The sequence below is a fragment of the Marmota marmota genome, unplaced genomic scaffold (genome assembly GCF_001458135.2).
Source record: "Marmota marmota marmota unplaced genomic scaffold, marMar, whole genome shotgun sequence".
NCBI classification, from domain to species: domain Eukaryota; kingdom Metazoa; phylum Chordata; class Mammalia; order Rodentia; family Sciuridae; genus Marmota; species Marmota marmota.
In genome coordinates this window covers 7,215,852-7,228,590 of record NW_026000057.1, presented here as the reverse complement: position 1 = coordinate 7,228,590, position 12,739 = coordinate 7,215,852, and the positions used below count along the sequence as shown (strand labels likewise).

At 34.7% G+C, this 12,739-nt stretch overlaps 1 protein-coding gene and 1 non-coding gene across 2 annotated transcripts in view; one reads left to right on the top strand and one right to left on the bottom strand.

Annotated features, from left to right (window-relative positions):
- Nucleotides 1–12,496, top strand: part of Iqcm (IQ motif containing M) — a 301,720-nt gene extending 289,224 nt beyond the window's left edge. Inside the window, exon 13 of the mRNA XM_048813853.1 lies at nt 12,384–12,496. Coding sequence (XP_048669810.1) covers nt 12,384–12,496 — 113 coding nt within the window. The remainder of the gene's footprint in view (nt 1–12,383) is intronic.
- LOC125619854 lies at nt 533–639 on the bottom strand. Its single transcript, XR_007351445.1, has one exon. It is a non-coding gene; the product is annotated as a U6 spliceosomal RNA (small nuclear RNA).
- Nucleotides 12,497–12,739: the final 243 nt, after the last annotated feature.

Here is a 12,739-nt window from a genome sequence, read left to right as displayed (position 1 = left end):
TCATAACTCAGCTTCAGCAAAAGTGAGGCACTAAGCAATTCAGTGAGACCCTGCTCACGTTTGTGATGATACCAATGTAAACGAACCTATTTTACTTCCAGGCACATAAAAGTATAGCACAATTATGTACAATATGGTTTATATATTTACTGTACTATACTTTGATTATTATTTTAGAGTGAACTACTATTTTAAAAACCAACTCTAAAACACTATTTCTGTTATACCAACAGCAGCTTCATATATCTTTTTATTTTATTTTTTACTTTTGCACAGAAATTATTCCAAGTAGACATTTACTATTTTCTATTTCAAACATTATTTCCTTGTGTCATTTGTATTTTGTGAATTTGTATTTTCACCAATTAGGATGACTTTTGAAATTTTTTATTTATATATAACAGCAGAATGCATTACAATTCTTATTACATGTATAGAGCTCAATTTTTCCTATCTCTGATTGTATACATAGTATACTCACACCAATTCGTGTCTTCATACATACACTTTGGATAATAATGATCCTCACATTAAAAATATGGAACGATTCATGAATTTGCATGTCATTCTTGTGCAAGAGCCATGCTAATCTTCTTTATATTGTTCCAATTTTAGTATACGTGCTGCCAAAGTGAGCATGTATGTATCTTGTATTTATGGACTCTCTTAATTGAATCAAAAGGCCACGTGGTATGATTGACCTGTGCCATCTAGGTTTGTGTAAGAAAAAGGAGAATAAGGAAGTATGACAATGGAACACTTCTTGATATTTGGATATAAGAGTGAAAGGTTTTTAGCCGATGCTATGAGTAGTAAAAATTAGAGGATAGTGACAAAGAACTCATTGGCTTGGTGTTGGGGATCATTGAGGAGCAGAAGAATAAATGGAGAGTATAGTTTTAAAAGGAGTTTCAAGGGGGTATGTAAAAAATATTGACTGGTTGAATGAAAATATTTCTAGAGATTATTTTTAAAGAATTTTTAAGAAGCTACATCTTTGACATTTTCTTATGTGTAAAAACTGGAATTCTCGATCACTACTAGAGAAGTATAAAATTATAATCATTTATTATTAGCATATATTATGCCAGAAATGGGGTCACATGGATCCCCAACTTATATTTGGGCTATCTTGTGGGACCTATAGCCCAGAATTTTAAAACAAACTTACTGTACTCAACATTAAAATTGCTCTGTACTTGAGCTAAGAGTACATTTCATTTTTGTTGTTGGTTTTGGTTGGTTAGTTTTGTAGGCTAGAATGGTATAATATAGGCATCAGCAAGACTAAACTTTATGACTCTTGGGATAATGTCACAATGCCAAGCAGTATGCTGATAATTTTGAAGTCAAAATTTAAAATTTTATTCCAAGTGCCCTGATCAAGATAAGATATGCCAGAAAGAGAAGAAAATCTATTCAACGTCACAGAAATTCATTAATTGAAGAAATTTGAAGTAAATTTCTTCATTACATTTCCAACCAACGGTAAGTTTTAACCAAGACCACAAACAACTCATTTTTGAGGGATTTAAAATTCTTCCTTCAGATAACATCCAAATAAGATAAACTTGGACCTCTGAGAATGAGAGAATGTCTCCACCACTGCGGGACTTAACAGTTTGTACAAGTTTTGGTGGTGGTATTTTCAATTATTCATTCAGACTAATTACAAAAATTTTCTTAAAGCTTGAGAAATTAATGAAAATTATCAAATAGAGAAAAGTGACTTGGTCATGGGACATGCCACTAAATTAGGTCTAGCGATGGCCATCCCTGGGAGCCGAGAAATACTAAATGTGAATCTAAAAGACTTGAAAATGGGGTTTTTCATGCACTCAGCTCCACAGAAATGTTTTTGAGATAGACTTATTTACTGAGAAATTATTGCCTGAACTTATATGACAGAACAAATAATCATGACCATTTTAATTAAATGAGTTTAAGTTTAGAGTAACAGGGCGCAATGGCCCATACCCATAATCCCAGCAGGTAGATTGCAAGTTCAAAGGCAGCTTCAGCAATTTAGCAAGGCCCTAAGCCACTTAGCAAGACCCTGTCTCAAAATAAGATATTTTTAAAGGGTTGGGGATGTGTCTGAGTTGTTAAGCATCCAATCCCTGGTACCAAAAATCAATTAATTAGTTTATTAATTTTCAAAGTATGTAAATAAATACAGATGTGTTTTCTAACTGGGCCTACTTATGTTAATTTTGTCTATTTGTTTGGATTACTAGGATTTATATCAACTCAGAGAAATTTACTTTTGTCTTTCACATAGACTCTGAAGTCTTCAACTTGTATTAGCCTGTACTTTTCTACCAACCACTTAATGCCTCAAAAGAAGAAATATGATGAGAAAGAATTTCAGATTAAAAACCTGAGATTGCTCTTATATTTTTATCTCTTGTGTCCTTGTTTCAAAACTTCACTTTGTAGCCACCACACAGAGAATGAGATCTAGGTAATGGGAACAACGCAAGCTACTTTTATATAAACTTGGCTGGAGAGCTCTTATTGAGAGTAGATTTCTTCTAATGGGACCTGAACAATCCAAAGAAGGTCTCTTCCAAGATGAAAATGGTTAAACATTCTTTATATTAATGGTCATAGGTAAATGTAAGAAAAGGTAAAATGTAAACTCAGTTATATATTAAAGGGTATCATAAAGCCCAAACACATACTATTCTAGGAATATAAGAATGCTGCCATGTTAAGAATTCTGTTCTCATACTTCATTATAATAATACATCAAAGACAACAAGTATATATTATTAATTATTATAAAAACTATTGATAAAATTCAATACCCAGTTTAAATAATTAGATAGATGATAGAGAGATAGATAGATAAAGAGATGAATAAAATTTCTGAAAATCAAGCTAGAGAATCAATTATTTACTATAGGAGCAATAAATATACTCTTAAGAAAGAATATGATGGGCTGGGGATGTAGCTCAGTTGATAGAGTGTTTGCCTCACATGCACAAGACCCTAAGTTCAATCCCCAACACAAAAAGAAAAAAGAAAGAATATGAAATAAAAGATAAGTGACTTTGATTTTTTAAATTTTCAAAAATTTTCTATGGAAAAATATCATAAATAAATCTAAAAAATTGATGGGAAGGGGAATTGCATGCTAGAAGACGGAGGTTTAATACGATGAACTATTTAAAATGAAAACAAGGAGATAATCTAAGAGCAAAATAGGCCAAAGATGCAGAGAAACGATTCATAAAACCAAATCTACTGCTATCCGTCATAAACTGAGATGCTCCAGGTCACTACCTGTGGAAATACAATGGGATCAACCCTTTTCATATTGGCACAAATTAAACCAGGCAAGATAAAATAATAACTGCTATTGCTGGCTTGTCACACTATTAGTAGCGATATGAATTTCATAGAATTTTAGAAAGCAACTTAGCAATATGTATGAAATAAATATACATATTTATTTTTAGTTTAATGCATGTATACTTTTGACTGCACTTCCACCTTGGGAATCTATCCCATGGAAATAAAAGCACTGCTAAATGAACAAAAAAGCTTATTTTAGCATTATTAGTAGTTTGAAAATGGGAACTAAGTAATTGTTAATAAGAGATTATTATCTATTCATCTCACAGAATATTATGTAGCACTTAAAATAATGAATTATATCTATATTTGTTGGTTTAGAGGGATTTCCATGAATAATTCTGAAGTGAAAGAAGCAAAATGTGAATATGTCATTTCTGTTAAAATACAAGCATTGTCAATATTATTTACTGAATATTCAGTTATCTGTAAGACACTGTCCTTGGGATTAGTACAGTGAGAGAAATAAATGAATTACTGGTGGTTTGAAGGTATAACACATGCATAATTAAAGACAGACAACAATTTAATGTAGAATAAGAAAGTCTCTCCTGATATTTGGCTTTGAAAATTCCAAGTGATAAAGAGAACATGAGCCCATGCTCTGGATAGATGTTAAGAAAGTCCACATTTAAAGACATTTATTTTTTTATTTTTGTTTTCTTTTGGAAAGGTGCCTTATATATTTATAATGTGAACTTCAGTAAAATAGTTCTAATAAAAATGTATCCATCTTAAAAAAAAAAAAAAACGAGTGGCTTAGGTGCTGCTTGGTTTCCAATGAGTTATAACAGTTTTGAAATCCATGTGGGTCAATATTTCCTACTGCTTAGTGAAACTTGTCACTCATAATAGTCTTAGTTTCTCATAATGATGATGCTAGCAACAGGTACTAATAGAAAGAGAAATTGAGTTAACATAAGTACAGCATTCAATACAGTGCCTGACACCGAATCAAGTGCATTGAATGCCAGTTGTTATTCTGTCATTTCTATTTTGGAACAATTTAAATTTACAGATGACTGTGAACCTAGTACAGAATTCCCTCTCTCAGTTCTCCTACTGATACCTTATATAATTGTGGTACTTGGGGTATATTATTATATAAACTAAGGAACCAATATTTCCACATTGTGATTGAGCAAACTCTAGACTTTATTTGGATGCTACTAATTCTTCCACTCATGTCTTTTTTTGCCCTTCAGGATGCGATCTCAAATACCACTTTGTGTTCTCTTGGCTTGAGTTCTTGGGCTCCTAGTGTTCTGGCAGTTTCTTAGTATTTCCTTATTGATTCATGATCTTGACAGTTTTGAGAATTATTGGACAAGTATTTTGCAGAATGTTCTCAACATGGGTTTGTTACGTGTTTTTCTCATGGTTAAAATGGGGTTGCACAATTTTTGAAAGAACATGGAGAAGCTAAGTGCCCTTTTCAGTACATCATCTCTACAGAAACTTGCTGTCAATATGACTTATGACTGATGATATTAACCTTGATCACCTGACCAAGGTAGTATTTGTCAGGTTTCTCTACTATAAATTCACACATGCCCTTTCTGCGAGTTGTCTTTGGGAAGCATGAAACTAAGTCTATCCCATATCCAAAGGACAGAAAGGGGACAAAATTAAACTTTTCTTTCCAGATATGGAAGCATCTACACATATTATTAAGAATTATTATGTAATAAAGACTTTTCCCTCTCCTACTTATCCAATCAAGTATTTACTAACATATGTTTATTTTATAATTTGAGTTATATTCTAATGCTACATTATTTTGTTATTAATATTCTTCAATTTTAGATAACTTTAGACATTGAGAGCTTTTCCAGGTTGGCTCCTCAGTCCCTTTGACATGCCCCGATCTTTTTGGTCTTTTGAGTACTTTCTTACTTTCTGTCACTACACAGTTCTGTAGGAGCTTCTTGTATTAGCTCTGGCCAAACCCTAGAATCGTCCATTTCTTCAGTAGTCCTGGCTGCTTCTATTGGAAAGTGATATTTGGAAAACAAGATCGGTTCACTAGAGGAGCTCATTGCTACCGACGGTGTCACTCATTCCTGGCACTGTTCCTCTATAACACAAACAATGCCCATGCTTATATACACACATACACTTACCCATCTGTGATTGTATATCCATCTGCATTTTGTCTTTAACCTCCAGTTTCTAACCAGAACTCATTTTCTGAAGTTACTTGGGTCAGCTTCTTTCTTTTTTTCCATGCCTTTTATTGTGTTGCAGTCACTTAGGATGAAACGTTCATACCAAGGTATGTACAGTTTTATCCTTAAGTGTAGAACCATTTTCCCTGCTAGTAATCAGACTAACTTCTTTCTATAAGTGACATTTCTAAATTTTGTGTTTTTATGCTGCTCCTGTTATTTATATATTCCATCTCTTTCATCCTCTATTTTTAATCTGTGCCTGGGCACCCATTCATAATAGACCTGCTCTCTCATTTCTTTCATCTACTGAGAGACATCCTGAATGCAATCTCCTCTCCTTGATGGACTCTTCCGTGCTATAAATCATTTCACCTGGACCTTGGGAGCCATTCACTGGCATCCATTCTTAATATCTGCTATGGTCCCAGTAGTTGAACGCATAGCTTCTTCTAATCAGTCAGCATTCTCAGAATTCCCAGGTACCCTCAGGACATTCAGTAATCTCAGTAGGTGTCCTCATACCACATTGCAATGCTATTTGTTTCCTATGGTTGCAGATCCTAAATACTGTTTCCCATATTGCTTAGCACTATTTTGACCACATGAAGCCCCTTTCAACAAAAGCTCCCTATTGATAGATTCTCCCACTGACTCTAAGTGCTTTCCATCATTAAGTTTCTATTTCCTACTCCTTCAGGGCAAGAGACAAGGGGATAAGAGGATGGGTTTGGTGGCACATGCCTATAATCCCAGCTACTTTCGAATCTGAGGCAGATGGATGGAATCCAAGCTCAGACAATTTTGCAAAACCGTGTCTCAAAATTAAAAAAAAAAAAATCAAAAAGGATTGGAGATGTAACTCAGTGGTAGAATGCTCCTGGGTTCAATTCCCAGTAAAACACAACACACACACACACACACACACACACACACACACACACACATCCCAGAGCCTGATCTTTTTTTCAGGTGCCCTTCAATGTCTGTCTTTTGTTCTCCCACCAATCTGCTAGTTCAATAATTACTTCATTAAATTGGAAAGGGTTCTCTTCATCACACAATCTTCCTCACCATATGGCTCCATGTGCTGAGTTTTCCAGATTCTGGTTTCTTGGATCCCCAAAATACCATTCATTCTGAGCAAAGCCATACACTTCCAAGTGGAAGGCTTACTTTTGAAAGTATGGTTTTTTGCTTTTCTTTTTGTTTTTTTAACTTCCTTCTTGAAATGCAGCTGTCTTCTGTGTTCTTAGATTTTTCTGCTTGAGGGACATGCATGTATGGAATATTACAATTCGAATAATTTTAAATAGCTATGCTTTCCTTTTTTGCAAATTATCAAAGAACAATCTGATTATTTAAAACTTCAAGAATAGAATATTTATTAGCTACTTACAATAATTTTCCTTGTTTTAAAATTGGTAAGCATCAGAGATTAGATGATTTATTTTCAGTCTTTAGGAAGCCATTAGTTTTACCTGAATATCAGAGTCAGGAGCTAAGAGCAGTGAGGATTTTAATGTTTCAAAACAATATCCAACTACATACCCCATATATATACATATACATATACATACACACACACACACACACAGAAATATATAGGCACAAAAATGGTCACAACCTCTGGTCTCTTGAAAGCAGTCCCAATAACCTCAGAAATATCTAGAAATTCTAGTGTATTTTGCATGTGCTCACAAATCCATCACTTTTGGTTGCAGCATAGAATTCCACAATTCCAGCCCCACACCACACCACACCACACCTGCCCCTGCCCTCTTGAGGTGTCTGCGGCTGCTACTCTGAAGTTTGGGAACCCTGGTGAAAGTGTTTTGCTGCTTCTGTTCCAGCACCTGTCTAGACTCTTCTGTGGTGACGACACATGGGTCTAAGTTAACCTGCTGAGGGGAGAAGCCCCTTTCCTGTCCTTTGAACCACAGTTGTTTTTTTTTTTTTTTTTAATTCAGACCCTGATGTCCTGGGCTCTCAGCATCCCAGGACCTTGTGGGGGAGAATAACTTTATAGACATTTCGACTTATTCACTTGGGACCTTCCTCTCAAAGTAATACCCCCCAGGATCTTCCAGAATCTTGCAGCTTTGCCAACTGCTGCTGTGTTAATGGACCACGACTCAGACATTCAGCTCACTTTGCCCCCATCCCCACAAAAGGATTCTTGGTTTTTTGCAAAGGGAACCCTCAAGGAGTTATTCTTTCATTGTTCTGGACATATCCCTTTCTGAAATCCTAAAGTAAACAAAAGTTAGGTTCAAGCTTGGACCTTGCTCTGTATGAAAACTAATTGTAACTATTTGTTTACCCTTGTTTGTCATTTAGAACTGGAGTTAGCTTTGTATTGACAATGACTATGTGCTACTGGTCAGGACCATGATACCATGTTAGGTAGTGCTTTCTTTTTTTAACCTTTATTTCTATTTATTTATTTATATATTTTTATGTGGTGCTGAGGATCGAACACAATGCCTCACACATGCCAGGCAAGTGTTCTACCACTGAGCCACAACCCCAGCCCAGGTAGTGCTTTCTTGTATTTTAAGATTAAATCGTTATGAATAACACAATTATTGTGAGTTTTTGCTGTTTTGTTTGTTGTTTCTGGATTAAGAAGTGGTGACCCAGAAAGGTCTCAGCTAATAACCCTTAGCATGCGTCTAGACTCAGCAAATACCCCATTACCTACACTTGCATTTACACAGTCTCTGTTTTCTTTCCATGTTGCTTTACAAAGATTCATTTTGAAGTATTCACAAGAAGTAGTCAGTAGTGTAGAACAATGTACAACCTTGAGTAGACAGGCAAATTTGCATGCTAAATAATAAAATAAAATGGTGGATATGAAAATTTGTATCTAGTTTAAAAGAAAACAGCAAATTGTTTTTCAAATCTTTGAGGAAAAAAATCACATTTCTGAGAATATGATATATGTAATGCAGATCAGCATGTTATCTATTTCATTTGAACATTTTCAAAAGTTCAATCCATTTCTTTTTTTAATTTATTTTAGCGAGGTATAGCAAAATGCATTTTGATTCATTGTACACAATTGCACACAACTTTTCATTTATCTGCCTGTCCGCGATGTAGCATTGCACCCTATGTGCAGTCTTACATATATCTAGGGTACTGATGTCCATCTCATTCCACCATCTTTTCTGTCCCCATACCCTCCAAACCATTTCTTTAAATAATTGAATTGTAAACCAAAATATTTAATTGTTTTTTAACCATCTACTATTAAAATCACTTTCTACCACATATTCCAATCTAGAAAGTTGAAAATCCCTTAATGTTGTTATTTTTCACATAAATAATATTTTCTACTGAAAATAAGAATAAGGAGGAATATCTGAAGCTAAATTATAATTCCAGTCACTACTAATGTTTTGATATTAATCTTTTACATGTTTTGCTAGGCATGTAACTTTTTACAAACTGGGATCCCATTGTAGATATTATTTGGTAACCTGCTTGTCCATTTAAAAGTACACTGTAACACACTGGGTTTTAATAAAATACTCTTCTGTGATATATTTTAAAGGTCTTAGTTGAAATTGCTTTCCTCTTAAGGGGTTTTTCATTTGTTCTTGGGGACCAACAAACTTTAGATTGGAAGTATTTTTGGACCACACAAGTGACATGAATGGGAACACCAAACCATGGGCCAGCTTTGGAGTCATGGTGCCTCTGCTCAGCCTCATGGAAACAGGCTTTCCTTGCTGTCCCCTTCATTGAGGTTTTTTCTTTTTCTTTTTTCCCCTGCTTTCTTCCCTCCCACTCTTTCTCCCCCAGGCCATCCTCCAACCTTTCCTGCCTTCTTTCCTTCCTCCTTCCTACTCTAGTCCTCGGTGTTGGTCTCATGCTAGACTCCTCCTTTGGGGGAACCCAGGTTTTATCTCCTGTCCCCGCTCCCCTCCCAAGACTGCAGCCCAGACATCCAGGGCTTAACAGAGAACCTTGGACTTAAAAAAAAAATGGCTTTGGCACTGAAATATCTACTAAGGTGACTGATTTCACTTTGTTTTTGGCCTCTGTGTTTTCTTTCCTCCCTGCCAGTTCAGCAATGAAGTTAAAGCACATCTAATATTTTATTCAGGATTGGACTTAATCAAAAGGATTGTTTTTTGAATCTATTCTGCCATATGACAGAAATGAAGGTCAAGAATATTTACTTTGAAAGATCATTTGAACTTGCATTTGTATTTTTCCAAAGATGAAGTGGTCTTTTACTGAACTTAAAAATTTATTAAACAACAGATTAAACAATTGTTTAGTGAAATTTGAAAACCCTCTATTATAATGTCATAATATAGATAATACTACTACTATATTTTTAATATTTACAAAGCCTTAGATATATCTTTTAAATTCATAGATGATGATGATGATGATGATGATGATGATGATGATTTTGGTTTTCTAGAAATATTGGTTTACAGAAATATTGAGTCTAAAGTACAGTGTTTACCATATACCTCCAAGGTTCCCCTATTTTTAATACCTTGAATTAGTATGCCACATTTGTTGGCAGTTGAGAAGACCATAAAGTATTATTGTACATGTATCTTTTGATGGATATTTTTTAATTCCTTCAAAAACTGCACAAGATAGATACTATGCCCATTTCAACAATAAGGAAACTTGAGATTGTGTACTAAGCCTAGATTCATTTACAAATGTATAAGAATAAGAACGTAGATCATTATATTTATGTTTCTGTTGTAACTACATTGAGTAATCCTGAATTTTAGCTCTCTTCTGCCTGATTAAATATTCTTAGCACTGCATATTTTCAAAAAAATTCACAATAGGAAAGTATTCTATACTAAGATCTCATCTCAGGATCTATCATACTGCCATGCTCCTTGGCATATGCCTGTAATCTCAGTGGCTTAGGAGGCTGAGACAGGAGGAAGGCAAGTTCAAAGCCAGCCTTAGCAAGAGCAAGGTGCTAAACAACTCAGTGAGACCCTGTCTCTAAATAAAATATGAAGAAATAGGGTCAGGGATAGAGTGCCCATGAGTATAATCCCTGGTACCAAAAAATAAAAATAAAAATCTAACCTGCTTATCTAGTGTAGCAACTAGATAAAGACCTGAATTGGTGGTTGCCTTATTCATACTAGGAATAATTACTGAACTGATTATTTTATAAGTTCTCTTAATATGAACTAATTTATTTTTAAAAAATAAATACTAGTGTGAATATTTAATGGAATATGTGATATTATGAGATACAGGTGGTAAAAGGATTATTATAGTGAAGCACACATTCATCATCTATAATTTTCCATTTTTATTTTTATTTTTGTGTCAGGAGCAGCTAAAATCTATCCCTTTGGTAAGAATCCCATATATAGTGCATTTTAATAACTGCAGTCTTCATGTGGTACAGCATGTCCGCACAGTTGTCCATCCTTCAGTTTTGCAATTTGTAACCACTGAGCTATAGTTCCCCATTTCCTATGCCTGACACCCCTAGTAACCACCATTTAGTTCTCTATCTACCTCTGTGTACTTAAACCTTTTCTAAAATTCCATAGCATAGGTGAGATCATGCAGGCTTTCCTTTCTGCATCTGGCTTATTTCACGTAGTATAATGTCCTCCAGTTTCTGCCTTATTTACATAGTATTATGTTGTGGTATGTAGGATCTCCTTTTGTAGTAATATCCCACATTTCTTTATCCATTCATGTGTTAACTCAGTACTTAGTTTATTTTCACATCCCAGCAGTTTGCAAATAATGCTGTGGTAAACATGGGAGCACACATTTTTATGAGGAGTTTAGTTCAATTTCTTTGAGCGTCTACTTGGAGGGGGGATTGCTGGGTCGCAGGGTAGCTCTACTTTTGACTTTTGTAGGAACCACCACACTGTTTACCATAAGGGCCGCACAGTCTACCTTCCCACCAGCAGTGTCCAAGGTTGTCCTTCTCTCCACACCCTTGCCAATACTTATCTCTATGAACTTTTTGATAACAGCCATTCTTACAGATGTGATGTGACATTTCATAGTGATTTTAAGTTGCATTTCCTTGATGATTAATGAATGCTGAGTGATTTTTCATATGCCTGGTAGTCATCATTTCATATGCCTGATATGTCTTTTTTTGGAGTGATGCCCGTGCAAGTCCTTTGTTAATGTGACCTAAGTTAGTTGTATTGTTATAAGGCCTTACTCTTCATCTAACAACTCTGCAGGTATACATAAATATGGCAATAATGCCCTGCGTCTTATAACCCATCAAGTCATTCATGCCCTTTTATTAAGGTGGATTCTTCTCCCAACCTTAACTGTTTTGGGGCAGTTGGCTATGTTTTTATTTAATAACAACTATAGGACCTGAACAGTGAAAATATACTACCCTGTCTAAAAATTATTGCTGTGCATAATGGTAGCAATGGCAAATATAAGACTTTCATTGCTTATTTGAAGTGTCATTTTTATAGATAAGAATGGACCAAATATAAGCAATCTATACAATTAGTGGTTTATGTTGATTCAAATATCAGTATCAGAACTGGTATAAATAATTTTTATAACAAAACATGATACATCTAACTTATTTCAAGTATTCTGTACATTGGTAGAACTCTGTTCCTGCTCTCCCTTCCCTCAGCTCTGGTCTAACAATAGTATTTCCCAAGTCTCTTGGCATGATCTATAGGTAATACAAAAAGACTGACGGAAATGTGCCCATGTCAAATTTTCAACATGTTCTAGCACAACCATAATTAATTTTCTATAACATTCTAGGATTCCAGAAGCATAGTAAATTTCTTTTATATTCATGGAGCATTTATTAATGTAATTATATTTTTGTATTATAGTGAATCGACATCCAATACTCAGAAGAGCTAACATCCAGATTGTTGGAAAATTGGTGGCCAGATCGATAAGAGAAAGGAAAATGAGAGCATATTTTAAATCACGAGAAGTTTAATAAGGTTGAGAAGCAATTCAGTGCTGTTATTTATAATGGTTCAATCTGTCTATCCAAAGAGAAGGTTTACAGTGGCCATGGATGAATTTGGCATCAACAGGAAAAAAGACAAGCATTTTTGTACATGCAAAGAAGGACTTTGATGAGTTAGTCTGTAATTTCTAAATATCTTTGCCTGAACACTGCTTATTTTATCTTCTTCATAAACATCATGATAAAATGAAACTACATAGTGTCAAGTAC